An 18,756-nucleotide genomic window follows, 5' to 3' on the forward strand; every position below is an offset into this window, starting at 1 on the left:
ACTACTCTGAATAATCATTTGATGACATCCAAAAGAGAGAATATTTTGAAGTCTGTTGCAGGTTTTCTTCCAATTTTGTGCGCCGCTTGCATGATGAATGATCTGATTATTAGATAATAATGTAAAATGAACATATTTTAAAGGTAATGAACGATTCTGAGCTCTGGGCTTTCTTGCACAATATTAAAATTGTTAATAGAGAACTATCCTGTGTCCACATGTGGTTAACGTATCCACGCTGCTGCCTTAAATGAAGAAGCTGACTCTGATTTCTTTACTAACCTCGGGCAGCTTTGTGTATTGTACATAAACAGGAGGCGACTAAGTCCAAGTCAAGCATAACAGCACAAGGAACAAGCTCGACAGTTGTATTCACATCGCACTGGGGAATTTCTCTATAATTGCAGTTTCTTTATTCATTACTGTCCCAATCCATCTGTGAATGCTCATTTCAGCTTAAAGGAAAAGCAACCAGGATCCAATAAGTAGAAGTCAAGATTTCCCAATAATCATTTTCATATCCTCCTCCATCCAAACTCCCCCCCCCCCTTTCAAGTTTATCCAATATCTTCCTTACTGCTTGTTATCACACTTGTTCAATATATCTTGTTGTGCCGAAATGGCATTGAGTGCTGATATTTCTGGTGTCAAGTTGGTGTTTTTGGGAAATGTTGTTGGAGAGTATGAACTTGAAGACTTGTTGCATTCTGATTTTAGTATGTTGGGCAAGGGAACTTTAGGGATGTCTTACAAAGCAAGATTGGAGTTGGAGGACGAATATACTCTGGCTGTGAAGAGAGTGAACGTTGGTAGATTGTCTGAAATGGAATTTAAAGAGAAGATTGAAGAATTAGGCAAAATGGATCATGAAAATTTGCTACCTATCAGGGCATATTGTTGCATTCAAGAGAAAAGAATACTTGTCTATGATTATATTCATATGGGAAGCTTAGCTTATCTCTTGCATGGTAAGCCTTCCAATGTTTCTTCTTTCTTCATCTGATAGTATCTGCTCATAAAATTTCTTGAACTTCTTGTTCTCTGCCCAAATTGAGTATTGAGAGTTTTGTTTCCTTTTGATTATTTTGGTCTGATTTCCTGTTTAGCCCCAGGTACATATATGCATTCCTAACATTTTACTGGAAAGAAGAGCAAAATTCTGTGGCATTTTGTTAGCTACTATTTTGATAAGTTCCTTTATCATCTGAATTCGTCTTTTCTGAGTAGCATTTAGGAGAGATCAGAGAAAGCGAGTGCGAGAAGCCTTGTTAGCAAATAATATAAGAGAACTGCTTTTGCTGTAAGTAACTGGAAAATCATCTGATGAATCCTGGATCTTGATTGGAAATACTTAATATTCCATCTCAAAGTCACTGATTTAAAGAACTCAGAGCCTATTAGTTTCTTACTGCAGCTACCTTACTTCTACGTACAAGTGTATGGGTACTGGCTTAGAATGGTCTAATGTGAACAAGTAACAGACTACATCGATGAGACATATTCTTTAAGATAAAATGGAGTGGCCGGTCTTCCTTTTCTTCTAGTTGTAGCAACAAATTGGAACTCTCAGAAAGAAATTTTATATCTCGAACCCAGTTTTATTAAGATATGTCAATGGAGACTGGCGAAGCATTCTTGTTTATCACAGAATAGGGACAAAATAGGTCATGTATATTGACTTTATCCAAAAATATGTGCCGAAAGAAAGTAAAGAAATGATAAGGGAAGTAATAACCTCTGAGTTAAAAAATTCCTTCTCTGATGTCTGTCTGTTCCCACTTAACACTATGAAGTCCAAAGGTGATCTGAGAGAGACGCCTATTCCTAAAGTACTAAACAAATTTATGCGCCCGAAGTCTATTCTGTTTTAGTCCTTTGTACTTTAGTTTGAAATATATTTTTTTTCATCCCAATGTGTCTGTTTTTAGTTCCAAATCCCTCTTTGTCATAATTGTATTTTGGAGCCAGTTGGAGGTTTGTCAAGATTGGACTAGCTTAAAGCAAGTTAAATTTACCAGTTATCCATAGAGAAAGGTTTTCATTTCAATATATGTAATGGAATGACCTTTGCAAAATTTATGCTCTTCTATCATCTCTCCTTTTACATTTCTCCTGTCACTGGAAGTCTGGAATGACAAGTTTTTTTATGTCTACGAACACGGACGTGTAGTTTCTGAGTTGCTTACTCTTTTGGTTCCTAGGAAATGGAGACGCAAATAAGACTCCCCTGAATTGGGACATGAGGTGCAGGATTGCTTATGGAATCGCTCGCGGTATTGCCTACATCCATACACAAGGATCTAACATTTGCCATGGAAACTTAAGGTCATCCAATGTGTTCTTTAACAGCCCTTTCGATGTCCGAGTTTCTGAGTTTGGCTTAGCTCAACTTGTTCCCGTAGAATCCAAACTGATCCTAAATGAAGGGTATAGAGCACCAGAGGTGACTAGCAACCATGAAGTTTCTCAGAAGTCTGATGTCTATAGTTTTGGAGTCCTGCTCCTGGAATTGCTCACTGGCAAGGCCCCCCTGCGTGCTGTTCGCGAACTAGAAGGGATAGACCTAGTTAAGTGGGTAAGGCTGATGTTTCAGGAAAAACCCATTCTTGATGTTTTTGATGATGATCTGGTGCTAAACTACGGGAGCGATGAGGAACAAATGGTTCAGTTGTTACAACTTGCGGTTTGCTGTACTTTCCAGAATCCTAGTAAAAGGCCTTCAATGGCTGCCGCGGCTAATCGAATTGAAGAAATCTGCAGAATTAAGTAAGATACAGCCATGATCAGTCAGTCGTAGCTGCAATCAAATATGTAACTTGATCTTACTTGCTATTTGCCAATCACTTGAAACTCCAAAAGTGATGCCTGATACGAAGCTAAGATAACATGAAACTGATCAACGCATTGTCAAATTTATGGTCAATTATGGAGATCAACCTCTCAGCTTCGCAGCTTTATGTCTCTTCCCCTATTCTTGAATCATGCAAAAACATTCTCTCAAACCAATCAGGACAACATTCTTTTGTTCCTTCACCTGTGATTATATTTGTTTGAGAACATTAAAAAGTTGTGGAAAGAAATTACAAGAAAAATATGTAGGGGACGAAAATTGGGGGGCAGTGCAAGAGCATTGGCATCATGGAATAAATTCAAGATTACCCCATAAAAGAATTCGAAATATTGAGCTAACAAAATTGTTGTGGTATATTTAAAGGTGTCAAAATGGATGACTTGGGCGGGTTTGGGTTGGGTAAAATGGGTAATGGGTATAAATGAGTCAACCCATTTATACGCATTTAATTAGATGGATATAAATGGGTAAGTCAAAAAATAAATTGGGTAATTCAGTTACCCATTTATAACCCATTTATTTTAACTTTTGTAAACTCATTTAAATTCATTTTTGCAAACTAAGTTATCAATTTATACTACTTTTTGCACCCATCATTAGTTTTAAATATTTACTTATGATGTTCAATAAGCCTAATTATCAATTTTTTTCCTATCCGTACTCTATGTCGCAAAATTAAATACTATTTAATAATTGAATAATAAAAATTTAAAAATTTAAATTAAGTACTATAAAAATTAACATAAAAACTTAATCCAAAAATTTTGAACCCCTAATTTTTTTTCATGTGTAAATTTAAAATTTCATTTTGAAAATGTAGGAAAAGAGGCTAAAACTTTATCATAAATTGGTAATGCTAAAAAATGAGTAAGTTAACAAATTAAGAGAAAATAAAATAATAAAATAAAAACAACAAATAACAATAATAATGAAACAAAAGTAGTTAATATCATAACAAAATGAAAAATCTGAAAAAAAAAATGGGCGGGAGAAGAGAGGAGATTTGGGGGAAAATAATTCTAAATGGGCTAATTGGGTTTGATAGATTACCCAATAATAACCATTTAATAAATGGATATTATTGGATAACTCATTTATACCCATATTGGGTTACCCAATAATACCCATTTAATAAATGGATATTATTGGATAACCCATTTATACCCATATGGAAAAACTTAAGATACCCATACCCATCTATTCATGGGCGGATATGGGTAAATTTAATTAAATAGGTTGATTTGCCACCTATAGGTCTATTAAAGATTTTCTTTATTATCAAATCATAATTGGAACAGAAAAGGCGGCATTTGTGTACCAAAAATGATCACTGAAACCAACAAGCAATTCACTAACTTCGTCCACTAATGCCCATGAAATGTCCGAATATTTGCTCACTAGTTTCCATATCTTGTAACAAGTCAAAGACAACGTTAACGTAATGGCAATGCGTAGAAATTTAGCATCTAATGCTTATTTGGGTTAGGTTGACTTGAGTTTTTTTCTAGTAATACGTCAAAGACTTTGTGCCAAGTACCCTAACTTTCTTTGCTGCAGGTCCATTATACAGATTATAATAAAGGGTCAATATCACACATATGTTGAACTTTTCTGTTTATCTGCAAACTTCTAAGAGATAATCTGGACAATATTTGCACTGCAATTTTCTGGAACATTCAATGATTTGACAAGCACTTTTCCTCTCCTCTTTGTAGTTGAATGAGTCTAATATTTACATTTATCACAAACATTGATGCTCTTGTAGAATGGAAAATCATAACAAACCTGGTGTGGGATTTTGGGCTCAACTGAATATTTTCAACAAAAATATCCCCATAAAAATCTTTTACAGTTAATTACTTCATGCAGTAAAATTTAGGGTAGCTGCTATATATTATTTTACTTTCCTAGTAATTTTTATTTCTTTATATAAACTACACGTGCAGTAGGGTAGCCCTGAGAAATCCATTGAAGTTTATCGAATTCTAACCATTAGTTAGTTTTACCACCACGTTATTTCAATATTTCCCCCCCAGAAAAACCCAAAACCACCATAAACTATATCAACCAATACATTGATTACAAAGCAGATGAACTGTTGCTATTTATATATAAAAAAAAAATGTTGCTGATTTTCTCTGTCTTTTCTTCGTTGACTTCTCATGATTAACGAAGAATAAAAGCATAAATGAAAACTGCAAACAAGGGGAAATAGTATATACCTTTCTCTGAAAACACACAGGAACATAATTACTGATGTTGGATGCATCAGTCTCTAACCATTTTCTGAACCTAACTGCCTTTTGTCTTTTTGGATATTTTTTACTATGTTTGATTAGATATCGATATAATGAGTCTCTGAAGATCAGGAAAAGAGATTTTGATAAAATATTGCAGCAGCCAGAAATGGTTTATCAGAATCAGAACCCAAGTGCTGGGAGTAAGCTGGTTTTCTTTGGGAATGGAGATGGTGGCCATTCAGTAAAAGAGCTGATGCATTCAGCGTCCAAGGTCTTATGGAAGGGAACTTTTGGAACCAGTTTCAAGACAGAATTGAAGGGTGGAAATGCTGTGATGGTCAAAAGGTTAAAGGGTAGTTGTTCTTCTGAGACAGAATTCAGGGAGAGAGTTCTAGAGATTGGAATTTTGCTTCATGAAAATCTGCTTCCACTCAGAGCATATTGCTGTTATCAGAATGAAAATTTTCTTGTGTATGACTGTATGCGTATGGGAAGCCTGGCAAAGCATTTGCACGGTCAGTTCTCTTATCTTACACTTGCTTATGCAGTTTAGATTACATTTTTCCGTCCTTTCCTGTTCCAAAAAAAAAAAAAGTTGTGTGAGGAGAGGTTTTTCAGATAAAGGTTCGATTCTATTCTGAGCACCTGATACAGGAATTAAAGTTGTTTGCATAATCACAGAAGTTACATGTGTAGTGTAACTCTTGGTTTCGACTCAGCAGTACTGATGGAAAATTCAGGATTCTGTCCCCAGGAACCCGCATGATCTTAATAGGATGGAAAATTCTGTTATGAATTCATGATTAATAACCTGTTTGAGTTGCTTAAGCCTAAGAACACACAGATACACACGCACATGTACACACACCGGGACAAACATTCTCTGAATAAAGAACTAGAAGCCAGATGTCTACCATTTTAGACTGTATACCAAGAACCAACTCCTCCAATGTTGTTTTGCAATGCCATCTGGGCTGCTCCTCAACTAACCAAAACTAACCAACGTTGTTTCCAAATTGCACAATACATCTCCAGTTAAAAAACAGCCCAATCCTGGTCAAGCTGCTCCGCCTGCTTTCACAAAACTCGTATTCCATTTTTTCTGCACTCTGTTTCAGGACTTTGCAGAACGGCTTATTTCCTTTGATACAATTTGTTCATCTGTCAGCACATTTAGCAGTTGTCAAGTTTACTTAAATTCTAGCTATTTGCTCTTCAATCAACTACTTTGCAGTAGAGCAGGTGCATCGGAGATGTCAAGGACTAATATGATGCTCTTTCTATAGATAACTTGTGGCCATTTTCCACAGATAGCAAACACTTAAAAAGTATAGTTTTTAAATTTCTTACACCAATAAAAGAAGATGAACCTGAGCATAAAGATCTAGAATAGGTTTTCTGTGGTTTGTTTATTTTATTCTTTTTTTCATGAAGATAAGCTCTGAAATCTTACAAAGGACTACACATAGTTTGTCAGTTGACTAGAAATTTCCAAACGTTTAACATGTGAACACTATATTTATTTTCTTCTATGAAGAAGACCAAATTGGGCAGATATCAGTTTTCAGCGTCATTAATTTACTATGAATCTTCACATAACAATTTGTTGACATGTTTATAGGATCTATATCAACACTTGGAAATTAAGATGCAGGGATTTGTATCCTGAATTAAGTAAAACTCCCAGTTTTTTCACATTAAAAATTGCTTCGCCTCTAGCTGATATGCATTTTTAAGAAGACTTTACCTTTAATCTAATAAAAATCTCAACTAATTCTGTGTTGTTCAAGCTTGAAATTCAACCCTGATATGAGCCTACTTTCTGACATGTTCTAGTAGCAATTTAAAAAGGAAGGATCAAAACTGTATCTACTAAAAATTTACCAGCTTAAGGGTTAAGGAATGACACATTTAGTGAAGAAGATGAACAATAAAGAACTATAAATATTAGGGTTAAATACCAAAAATCCCCCTGTGGTTTGACTAATATTCACTTTACCTCTCTATAGTTTGAAAACCTACAATTTGACTATCCGTCATTTCAACTAAAGTAAAAGTCTGACGGAAAACATCTAAACTAACGTCGGAAAGGAAAATGTCAAAATTACCCCTCTATAAGTCAAACCCTTGGAAGAATATTTCGTGCATTTGAGAATGGGTAAAATACCAAAACCCCCCTGTGGTTTGTTAAATGTACACTTTACCTCCCTATGGTTTGAAAACTTACAATTTAATTTCCTGTCATTTCACTTAAAGTGAAAGTATGATAGAAATACCGTTAAAAAACTAGTATTATACAAACTTTCTAAAAACTTGGGGTTCCAAACAAGCCCACCGTTATTGTAGATGTTTTCTGTTAGACTTTCACTTTAGTTAAAATGACAAGGAGTTAAATTGTAGGTTTCCAAATCATAGGGAGGTAAAGTGAACATTAGTCAAACCACGGTGGGTTTTTGGCATTTAACCCTAAATATTAAGGATTAGAGGTTCCCATTCACCAGTCACATGAGTTGCTAGAGTTGCTCAACAGCATCTTAAATACCAATAGGCGGAGATAAATAATTAAGAAGCAGCAAAGTATTATCCTAAACATTCACCTTCTAATAGATTGTTTGCTCTAACTCAGTATTTGCTAAAAACCATGGAGTCAACTTCATCTCAAGGGTTGAACAAGTTGTTGGTGCTTGTGTGGATTCCTGTTTAGTGATTTCGTCTCCTTGACTTCTCCAGCATAATCTTATATGCTTTGAAGGCAACAAGCTCGGAGTCAATTTAACACATTGACAGGAGTTAATACCTTGCCTTTATAGCCATGATTGTATATCTGCTGCTGTTTCTCGGTTTTATGTCCAATTCCAATTAGAGTAGCTTAGTGCATTTGCTGTTTGCCTTCACATTATTCTGGTCTAAATTCATCATATGACCATCCACCTCTATTTTCATGAATTCATGTTCAATGCTATAGGTTCTCAATGCGATACAAATAGTGGAAATTTTAAAACAACTAATTTACTGACATCAAACAAGAAGAAGTACAGAAATCAAGTCTAAAGATGAAACCAGAAGCAAGTAATATGAATAGCTTCTGACTCTGCTACTTTTTCCTGCTGGACACAGGAAAAACATCTCCAAAGGACAGTCCACTTACCTGGCAAGTCAGATGTAAGATAGCTTTTGGAGTTGCCCGGGCTATTCATTATCTCCACACAACTGGTTCAAACATTTGTCATGGAAACATAAGATCATCAAATGTCCTCTTGACTGATACTCTTGATGCCCGCTTGTCAGAGTTTGGCATCGTTAGACTTCTTTCACCAGAACATAAACCCGACCTCATTAATGGCTATCGTGCACCAGAAGTGAGAAATGCTCATGAAGTTTCTCAAAAATCTGATGTCTACAGCTTTGGAGTCCTGCTGTTGGAGCTACTAACTGGAATAAAGCCAGTCGGCACCATTTCTCCGACTACCGGTGTTTACCTGGCTGAATGGGTAAGAACAATGATCAGGGAGAAACCAATTCTTGAAGTTTTCGATAATGAACTATTACTCGAGTATCAGGCTGACTTTGAAGGGCAAATGGTTAAACTATTAGAACTTGCAATTTGTTGTACTTTTGAGTATCCAGACAGAAGACCTTTAATGAGCGCTGTATTAAAGCGGATGAGGGAGACTTGTAGGTTAAGCTCTGAAGATTAAATTGTGTTAAGCGCTCATGTTTATCTGAGGCTAACTTTATTTGCATAATCTTGATTCAAGTTTTTAACCGATGAAATTCTGATAGGTGTTATAGTAGCTTGAAGGCAAAGGCAAATAACACCTTGTTGCAGGGTGTACAAAGACAAGTTCTTCTCTTTCTCTTCAATGTGTATATTTTTGCTAGTTTCGTTTGCTAAGGTCTTTTTCTGCTTACAAATTTGAATTTGGTTAGAATCTGGATACTCTTTTTGAGTACCTTCACTACTGATCTATATTTCTATGACTGGTTCGGTAATAGTCAATTGTTCTTCTAAGTGTTCAAATATAGATTAATGAAAACTTCAGTAGGATAATCTATTGGAACAAAATCAGAAGAATTTAAGCTAGCACTTGATCCATTCTCCTCCCTTTAGCGAACAAAAATCAGCTGATCATCACATATATTGTAGTACATGAGCAAGCCAAATTCTTGTCCAGAATTGGATTGACCTGTTTTTTAATGGCTGAGCAGACAAGGATCAAAGGATTAGTACAAAACACCAGAACCTGTGTTATTGGCCTATTGGTTTGTGCAACACTTTTTGACTGTTAACACAATATGTGCACAAATATAATGCAGAAACAGCAAATACCTAACACCCTGTCATTTCCTTTTTGTTTCTTTTTCTTTGCCTTTATTCTGCTTGCCAGATTGCAAGATATCTTTTATATATACATACATACATACATATATATATATATATATATATTTCAATTATGGCAGCAACAATGCAGAAAAGAGAACTAGGCCAGATTGGAATGAAGATACGTCAATGTTGAGTAACTTAAACGTTCAGCCCAAAAAAAAAAGTTGTAAGGGTATTTAACATTTATTACGTAGAAACCGAAGTTAACTCTTGATAAATCATTTACAAAGCACACCGAATTATAATTATAAAATCTGCACAATTTAATGAATGTGAAACTCAATTGCAACAGGAAAAATATTCCAACAAGAAATATAGTGCCAACCAAACTTAACTCTAGTCAAGTTTCTAAGAGGAAATAAGAAACTTCTACCTTTAAGTGGTGTTATATTATTATACCAACCTTAACCTTGATTATTGGGAACCATTTCTTTTCCCCAAGAAAACAAAAGTGCACAAACATTTCTTAGACCCTTCTAGTATAATATTAAAAGAAAAAAAAGGTTAATTTCATTTTGCACCTCTCAATTTATACTCCAATTTTCACTTTGGTTTCTAAATTCTAAATACTTTAATTCTTAAACAAGATCTCGATTCTCACTTTGATCTCTTAACTCTAAATTGAAACACTTTCCTCCCTAAACTATATTGCGATTCCTGTTTTGGTTCCCCAAAATCCTTCCTAACTCTAACTTTTAGAATTCTTTTGATTATTATTTTTATCTAATTTCCCTTTTACATCCTCGCAACATATAATCATGCTGCTCAAATTTCTAGTATTTTGTTAGTTTTGAGGATTCTGCTGATGATTGTACTTAAGTGGGACAGTTTTCATAGTTAAGGGGTGCCAATTGGAATTAACCCAAAGATAAGAATGCAATTTCTGAAACCCAAGCTGACATGGTATAACATCGAGGATCAGTGGGCCCTATGACAACAAAACAGGCAACGCGCCAATTACTAAATCCATGCTACAGGTTTTTCCTTCCTAAAGAATCAGTCGCCGACCTATTAACTAATAGCCTGCCCAAATTCTTCTTCCTTAAATTCTTCCTTCCCGGCTTAGATTTCTCCGACTCTTCTGCCCATTTTTCACTCCTTTGTATACTTCCATACCCTGTAATCCCTTTGTTTCAATACAAAAACCTCAACCAAACACCCATTTGGTGGAAAAAAAATAGTAATAAACAGCCTTCAAAATCTATTCTTGCTGAAAAGAAACCTGAAAATCTGAGGCTTTTCTTTCTAATTTTCTGCCAGAATTTATAGATTCTGTTGAAGTTCAATACGAAAACCTGTACCAAACTCCCAATTGGTGGAAAAAGCAATACACAGCCGTCGAAATCCTGAATTGGATCCTTGCAGAAAAGGTACTTGAATTCAGAGACTTTTCTTTCTAATTTTCTGCAAGAATTATAGATTTTGTTGAAGTCCCTTGAATCGTTTTGGCCAAGTTAGCTTGAATTCAGCAGCATCCTTGATTTAGGGAAGCGGGTTCTAGAAAGATGGGTGATATGAAGGATAAAGTCAAGGGGTTCATGAAGAAAGTCAACAATCCATTTACTTCTTCCTCTTCAGGTAAGTTCAAGGGCCAGGGTAGAACCTTGGGCTCTTCTGCACCATCATCTTCCGCACCCACAAGTTCCATTCCTTCAAGAATTATTCCACCACCAGTTATTGATTCCCCTCAAAGCAAGATTTCATCAAGTTCATCAAATTCTAGACCTAACGTGAATGGTAGTAGCAATCTCTCTGATAAGAAAATTGAGAACAAAAAGAGTGAAATAAAGACTCATACGAATGAGAATGGGAAGGTGAGAAATGGGTTTGATCCATTTGATTCATTGATTACGTCTACGAAGAGAAATCCAAATGGTTATGAGTTAAATGTGGTTGAATGTCCTGTTTGTGGTAAAGGGTATGGTTCTGAAGAGGAGGTGGCTGGCCATATTGAAAATTGTTTGAAAGCTTCCGAGGTGAAAAGTGAATGTTTGGGGAAGGAATTTGATGATGGTGATGGCAGGGAGGAGGCAAAAGGTGAGTTGGAGGTTTGTGTTGGTGCATATGTTTCTGGGAAGCCGTCTGAGGGATCAATGGATGTGATACTTAAGCTTTTGAAGAATGTAGTTAGGGAGCCAGAAAATGGAAAGTTTAGGAAGATTAGGATGGGGAATCCTAAGATAAAAGAGGCGATAGGTGATGTTGTGGGAGCTGTGGAATTGTTGGAATGTGTGGGGTTTAAGTTGAATGAAGATGGTGAGGAAATGTGGGCTGTGATGGATGTTCCATCTAAGGAGCAGCTTGGTTTAATCCAGGGTGCAATTTCTTTGCTGGAGCCGCAAAAAGTTGAAGAATCACCGTCTACAGCTCCAGCTAAGGTGGATGAGCCAGACGAGCCAAAGGAGATTGACAGACAGGTATAGAGTTTTGTTTATTTAACTCTATTTTGTTGTGTAGTTATTTTTTGTCTACTGCAGTGTCACTTACTTTGTTAATTGTTGGAACAGCTCGTGCTTTTACTTCATATGTTGTGTTTTACCCATTTTGGCTTCTAAACTTGTCTCTTTCTTGTGGGATGCTAAATGGGCTAGGATGATAATCAAGCAGGATTAGGTAGAGACGAAACAGAAATTCTTGCATACATTATGATTTATTTTTGGATCTTTAAATCCAAGTAGATATATTCATGCAAAATAAAAAAGAAAACTTTCAGCTTCTTGATGAAGCTGTGGTCATAACCTTAGTTCTCCTGTTTGATGGATGAATTTTTTTTCTTCCTAATTGCCGGGCCCCCTGCTCTTCAAAATCTCCTGCTGCATTTTCTGAAGGACCAGTACCCCAAGGAAAACAAAAAATGAAACAATGAAGATCTCCAATATGATGGTGAATAATGTTGAGTATTAACATTTATTTCAACCAAAAAAAAAAAACCTTCATTTTGTCTGAAAAATACTAGATACGTACAAGCAGCATTATATCCTTAGATCAGGATTTTTCTCTTTTTGTGTTGAAACTAAAATTGTGATGTGGAGAGTATTTTTTTCACCTATCAAGATGGAGCATGCTCATGATATGAATTTATGATTATGTTATTCTATTGTTCTCTTTTGCTGGAAAAAAAGATCCGTAACATATATATTATTAGAGACAACTCAAAGCTGATTGTTGAACATGGCCCTTTCTTAATGATGCATAGATGGTCACCATTATGCTATTATTTTCATTGCTGAGGCATTGGGACTAGTGGTACAGATTGTACTTTATATTTTGTATGTTGCTTATATGCTAAATGCTTTATCTTGGTTTATCATCAAATCTCTTGGTTAATTAGCTAATCTTACTTTACTGTGATTCCTGTACTTGTTTTTACAGCCATTGTCTTAAACTGATGATTGTATTGTCCTTTTGCATGCCAGATTCGGGTTTTCTTTTCCGTTCCAGAAAGCACAGCAGCAAAAATTGAACTGCCTGATTCTTTCTATAACCTTTCTCGGGAAGAACTGAAGAGAGAGGCGGATATGAGAAAAAAGAAGATTGGAGAATCCCAGCTGTTAATTCCTAGATCATATATGGAAAAGCAGGCAAAAGCTGCCAGAAAGAGATTCACGAAAACTGTTATCAGAGTGCAGTTTCCTGATGGAGTGGTGCTTCAAGGCATCTTTTTACCTTCAGAGCCAACTACTGCTCTATATGAGGTTAGTCCTCCAACATTCTTATCAAATTGTTATATGTGTTATAGCTTAAGTATTTCAAGAAAACAAAATGCTAGTTCTCAATGATTTAAAAGTAATTAATGACCTAGTGTACTAAGTGGTCCTTTCACCAGTTGATAGGAGTTGTTATACTGCTTCTTTGATTATTTTTCTCTATCAACATGTCCAATGGTTGGATTCTGAAGGAAGTGCAAATTTCCAGATGTACATTGTTGTCTTGACCCTTCTAGTATAATACTCATCTTGAACTTAAAATCCTGACTTTTGCAATAACCTTAATTGATAATTTTTTGTTCTTGTTCTCTGTGCAGACAGTTTTGGCTGATTCTAATTTCTTAGGAGGATTATTTGCCATTGTAGATCTTCTTTAAAGCTCTATGTAAATGAGGCTTCAATGGACTCCATTGTCTGTTCCTCAATTGCCTTTTTTTGCTTTGTCCTGGACTCATATTAATCCTATCCTTGAATGTGTTATCTGAAGCATATGGGCCTGATGAATCCTAAAGCATCAGAGTAACTCCTTCATTTCAGTCAGTAAAGGACCGACAAAATGTTATTATTTATGTCTCCTTGGTTTTGATCTTCCTTTGGTTGCTTCTTATCTGAGGGATACTAATAATCTTTGGTTCATGTCTAGGCAAATGAAGATAGAAAAATGCTATTTTTATGAAGAAGGATTGCCCCAAAGATTGCCCAGTCAAAACTCTTAACTTTCTAATGCTCAAAAAGATGATAGTCTATTACATACCTGGGAGTATGATCTCCTGTGAATGGGCATTCAAGAATGGCAGTGCTATTCTCATATTACTGGATATGCTTTGATAGGGCAGGCAGAGCTGTTCTTGTACTATGATCCCTACTATATTGAATGTCTCACTTATGCTATAGTAATATCAGATACATGTCTGTGCCGATGTAAATGAATGTTAGTATTTTGCCTGTCTGGACTTTGTGTTACCTCTGTTTTCTGCATTAGATATATCAGAATGTTACTGCACCATTACATGTCTGTTGCGGGTTCCATCCCAGCGGTCTAATTTTGTGCCCTGCTATTTTTTATCATCAGTTTGTCAGCTCAGCACTCAAGGAACAAAGCTTGGAGTTTGAACTATTAGATCCAGTGCTTGTAAAACGGCGGGTGATCCCACGTTTTCCTGCAGCAGGACAGAGAGCAATAACACTTGAAGATGAGGAACTGGTTCCTTCAGCTCTAATCAAATTTAGACCTATTGAAACAGATTCAGTTGTTTTCACTGGTCTGCGCAACGAACTCCTGGAGATCAGTGAACCCCTTGTTCCTGGTTCAGCCGTTGCATCATGATGAATTTCAGTATTCCGTTTCAGAACCCCATTTCAGTTTCCCAACCTGAAGCAAACATAGTGAAGAATTTTCAGCATCTTATAATTCTTTACATCGTCTATTCCGCTATTGTCCCAAGGTTGTGGAGTCAGATATCAATATATTTCTTCCTTCCGAATGTTGTGTGGAACCTTTTGCTTTTTAGTCATTTGCAGCTGATACAGAAATGGTCGAGTGCCAGAATACATGTTTGTAAAGTTGGAACTTGTCAAAGCAAGAGAATTTTGGATAGATATCAGGTTCTTTTAGCACTTGGGACGGGTTCTAATATTTTTGCCATGGTCTTCTTTTTCATTTTTTTGGTGGTGGTATGCAATCGAACAAATTTCCAATTTTACTTTCACATTACATCAGAATAAGAAAGCCAAGAATCTCGTAAAGATTTCTTTATTTATTCATCTTTTATTTTTATTTTTTATTTTTGGGTAGCAAAAACTCCTCTTTTGATATAAATTGGGATTTGATAAATACAGATATACAATGCATCAACATTACAAAGTGTCCTGGATTCAAGATCTCTAACATATACTCAAAAGATTACAAACTAACTGTTTAAAAAAAATTACAAACTAATCAAATATTGTGAGATGACACTAACCTTAATAGGTTCCTTTTGGTTGATTAATAAATGAGATGTTTAAAACCTAATCCATTCAGTTTCTATCTGTTTCCTTTCTCCAAAATTTGTTTTGCCTCCATAAGAATTTTGTGTTTGGATTGCAATTTTTCTTTGTTACATTTTCCGTAAACACAATTTTCAATCAACTTTTTACCTCACATATATCAAATCGCTACAGTCATTTTTTTACAAAAAAATTCAAAAAAAAAATGCAATCCAAACAAAGCCGCTTTGGTCTCTTTATTTGGTAATGTTTGTACCAAAAAATAGGGTTGCAAACGAATCGAGCCGCTCGAGTCAAGCTCGAGCTCAGAATATTAAGCTCGTTAGCTCGCGAGCCGGCTCGCGAGTTTGGGTATATATATAAATTTTTTATTTTTATTTTTATTTAATAATAAAATTACGTATATTATATATATATATTTTTTTTATTTTCATAGTAAAATTACGTATATATCCTTAATATTTTATTATTTATTAAGAAAAAAATATTATTTTATTTATTTTTTTAAAATAAAATAATTATTTTTTATTTTTTTCGAGCTCGAGTTCGAGCTCGAGCTCGGCTCGACTTGATTCGAGTCGAGCTCAAGCTCGAAATTTGCCGGCTCGTTGAGCTCGAGCTTGGTAAAATTTAGTCAAAACTCGGCTCGATTAGCTCAAAGCTCGACTCGACTCGACTCGACTCGACTCGTTTGCAACCTGCCAAAAGTAAAATGAATTAATGATACCTAATCATTTTTCTGTTTTGTCAAATACAAAAAGCCTAATCTGACAAGGTATTTTTCAGCCCCCGCAAGATTTTATTGACTCATTCAGCAAGATTCACATTCCATTGTTGGAAACCCAGCCCATTGGGCATCAAACAATGCACACATACAAACATCTAAATGGGTGTCCATTGGGCATTGAATAATGCAGAGCCATTTTAACAGACACAAGTAGATACCCACATATGATGTCCTCTCTACTTGAGTACTTTTTTATTTTATCTTAACTTCAATTCTTTGAAAAGGAATTTTCTAATCCGTGCCTTTAAGATATAATTTTCAACTTATAATGCCAACATTCATATTAATCATCCTGATCTACTTGAAGCCTCTTTTAGCCAATGCCCCTAGTTAGAAAATCCCTTTTTTTTTAAGTTTTTTCTAGTAGGGGTAGGGGTGTAACCGAATCTAATCAAACTAAAAACCCTAGTATTCAATCCTGTTTAATGGTTCTAACGAGTTTGAAATTTTATTAAAACTTGATTTGTTGTTGCCGAACTGAATTTGAACGAGTTTTTTTTTATTAAATTTGAAAATTATCGATTACAAAATGCTATTCAAACTTGACTTGACTAGTTAGCTAACTCAAATTGACTTGACTGTGCTCATCACAGTGCCCAGTCCTGCTTGACCCATGTATTAAGTATATCTTCTATGTAAGTCTCCATTTTTCAGTTGGCATTGATTTGGGCTGCAGTTTAAATTCTCAATTTTGAAACAACCTACTTATTAGATCGAATAATTTTGTCATATCTAGACTGATATCAATCCAAGTCATTTCATGAACAAGCTAATCGTCTTGTTGGGCAGGAAAATACTCTAGAAAAAGTCTAAGTCATCATCCCATGGACCTTAAGCAGGATTTAAATGAGGATACAAGACTTGCAATTTTTGGTAGAAAGTTGGCCTAAATAAGGATAATGTTCCTTGGCCCAACTTCTTGGTATCTTTTGCCCTTTCGTTGAGCTAGTTAATTGTCAATTGGGTCATGACATGGTAGATTCAACAGTCAATAGCAGCCTTTTTTTGTATATTTGCCCTCTAGTTTAGGTAGTTACTATCCATTAGCTCAGGAAATGTTAGGTTGAACAGGCAAAAATAATCTTGCACGAGATGGAGTATGGTTTACAAAAAATTAAAATCAATGTTTGAAGAACATTAGGGAAAAAAAAGTCGAGTGCTTAGTCACGACTTTTACCTACCATGATGGAGGGTTTATTGGCTATAACAAATAAAAAATTGGCAGGTATTTTCACACCATTTTTGCGCATCAAATGAGAAAAGCCAACGAATAATGTTTGTGTTAGTGGTTTGGCTTGGTTTGGCAAGTGATCTTTACCCACAATAGGGCATACATATCACATGGGAAGAAAACATCCAGCATATATTGTACTAATATGACTAATGAAAAGGACCATAGCTCTTTAGAAGTTTTGACACGATGCAATAAGTAAGCATATATATGAGAGTAAATTTTATATACACTAACAGTGTATACACTATCATGGTTAGATGCACGCCACATCTGTAAAATTTGGATTTTAAATTCAAATTCGGATTATATATCATACACCTACTGGTGAAAATGTATAGACTATCTGTGTATAGAAGATTAATCCTATATGTGTGTGTGTGTGTGTTAGCTTTTGCTTCAAGGACTTTGTTCCTTGCCAGATATGGAACGTTTTGTAAAGACATTTTCCAAGAGAACAAAGAAACTTGATCTATTGGCTCCAACATGTGCAAGAAACAGAGGCAAAGTTACCCCCTTAAAATAAAGAAAGAAGATATGATACTTGAAATGATCATCAAAAAGCAGGCAATGTGATTTACATGTTCTTATGTCTACTTTGTTAGAAAAAAGTTGAGTTGGAAGTATGGATTGTTTGACAAGGGCCATGCATGCTTATTAGTGGTATAAAAGCTTAGTGGCGCTCAATGGATGAAGGGAATTGATGGTTAATCGTGACTACTCAATTGGCGATAAAAGAAGGGAACATGGGTGTGACTCTGCATCTTTTCTTCTTTTGTTTTTCTTTCTTGTAATTTGCTTTGTTAAGAAATCATCGCCGTTTGCTTTTATATGAGAGTGCTTTGCAAAGAAGAGACATTGATGCTTTTTAACCCCCTCAGCTACTTAATTTCCATTGGAATTGCTTTGATAAGTTTCTTCAACTTAAGATTTTAGTCTTATACACCAATTCATAATCAAGTTTTTTTTTTTTTTTTTAAACAACTCCAATTCTCATTACTTCAATTTAGTCAATACAAACAGTTTTGATACCTTAGGCTAACAAAATTATCTAACAACTCAAAGAGTTACCTCCAAAGTCTAACTACAAAATTGAAATTGTTTGCGTGTTTATGTTTAAATCTCCAAGTCTACCCAAGCAAAGGAAGTCAAATTGATTTGCACCACAAATTAAATACATGTTATACTTGCATTCACAATCAATTGTGTTACTATCATTTGTTAGTCATGAAATCCCATGCTTAAAGTTTACAAAACCCATAAGTTGAAAAAATATTCTCCTTAAAAAAATTATAGCCCATCAATGCCCACTTTGGTTACTTAATTGATTGATAGTTGACTTTGGCATTCTCACATGTGACTGCATCTTCTTCGTCTACCATGAATCAAGAGCATATTGCTTTTGTCCACCATTCTTGATCTACTTGAAAGGCCATTGCTGTAGAAATAAAATCATCTTTGAAATCTAGCCAGCTGCCCTCATTTTCATTTGCCATCGATATGGACAATTTGTGGGGATGAGAAAAAGGGGGCAGTAGCCCCACTCACAAAATGTGAGGTCGCTTTT

The 18,756-nt window shown here is 35.3% G+C and overlaps 3 protein-coding genes across 4 annotated transcripts; all 3 read left to right on the forward strand.

Moving 5' to 3' along the window:
• The first annotated feature begins 164 nt into the window (after window positions 1–164).
• Window positions 165–2,951, forward strand: LOC113715752 (probable inactive receptor kinase At1g48480). Its single transcript, XM_027240042.2, has 2 exons — window positions 165–968; window positions 2,202–2,951. Exons 1-2 carry the CDS (start codon window positions 620–622, stop codon window positions 2,768–2,770), a joined length of 918 nt encoding a protein of 305 aa, XP_027095843.1. The 5' UTR covers window positions 165–619; the 3' UTR covers window positions 2,771–2,951.
• A 2,055-nt stretch (window positions 2,952–5,006) lies between these two features.
• On the forward strand, window positions 5,007–9,084 carry LOC113715496 (probable inactive receptor kinase At1g48480). The gene is made up of 2 exons (XM_027239707.2): window positions 5,007–5,606; window positions 8,209–9,084. The coding sequence occupies exons 1-2, from the start codon at window positions 5,108–5,110 to the stop codon at window positions 8,787–8,789; spliced, it is 1,080 nt and encodes a 359-aa protein (XP_027095508.1). The 5' UTR covers window positions 5,007–5,107; the 3' UTR covers window positions 8,790–9,084.
• A 1,381-nt stretch (window positions 9,085–10,465) lies between these two features.
• Window positions 10,466–14,799, forward strand: LOC113717354 (plant UBX domain-containing protein 2-like). 2 transcript variants are annotated; one of them, XM_027242163.2, is made up of 4 exons: window positions 10,466–10,845; window positions 10,962–11,892; window positions 12,892–13,170; window positions 14,255–14,666. In XM_027242163.2, exons 2-4 carry the CDS (start codon window positions 10,981–10,983, stop codon window positions 14,507–14,509), a joined length of 1,446 nt encoding a protein of 481 aa, XP_027097964.1. In that variant the 5' UTR covers window positions 10,466–10,845; window positions 10,962–10,980; the 3' UTR covers window positions 14,510–14,666. The 2 variants fall into 2 exon arrangements, with proteins under 2 accessions (XP_027097964.1, XP_071926817.1); XM_072070716.1 differs by having other exon boundaries at window positions 10,550–11,892; window positions 14,255–14,799.
• Window positions 14,800–18,756: the final 3,957 nt, after the last annotated feature.

Source organism: Coffea arabica, chromosome 11c (assembly GCF_036785885.1).
Source record: "Coffea arabica cultivar ET-39 chromosome 11c, Coffea Arabica ET-39 HiFi, whole genome shotgun sequence".
NCBI classification, from domain to species: Eukaryota; Viridiplantae; Streptophyta; class Magnoliopsida; order Gentianales; family Rubiaceae; genus Coffea; species Coffea arabica.

Coding starts and splice junctions, on each gene's coding strand:
- LOC113715752 (XM_027240042.2), top strand. CDS start 620: ATGGCATTGAGTGCTGATATTTCTGGTGTCAAGTTGGTGTTTTTGGGA. Junction 969..2,201: donor CTTAGCTTATCTCTTGCATG/GTAAGCCTTCCA, acceptor TTTGGTTCCTAG/GAAATGGAGACGCAAATAAG.
- LOC113715496 (XM_027239707.2), top strand. CDS start 5,108: ATGTTGGATGCATCAGTCTCTAACCATTTTCTGAACCTAACTGCCTTT. Junction 5,607..8,208: donor CCTGGCAAAGCATTTGCACG/GTCAGTTCTCTT, acceptor TGCTGGACACAG/GAAAAACATCTCCAAAGGAC.
- LOC113717354 (XM_027242163.2), top strand. CDS start 10,981: ATGGGTGATATGAAGGATAAAGTCAAGGGGTTCATGAAGAAAGTCAAC. Junction 11,893..12,891: donor CAAAGGAGATTGACAGACAG/GTATAGAGTTTT, acceptor TTTGCATGCCAG/ATTCGGGTTTTCTTTTCCGT. Junction 13,171..14,254: donor CAACTACTGCTCTATATGAG/GTTAGTCCTCCA, acceptor TTTTATCATCAG/TTTGTCAGCTCAGCACTCAA.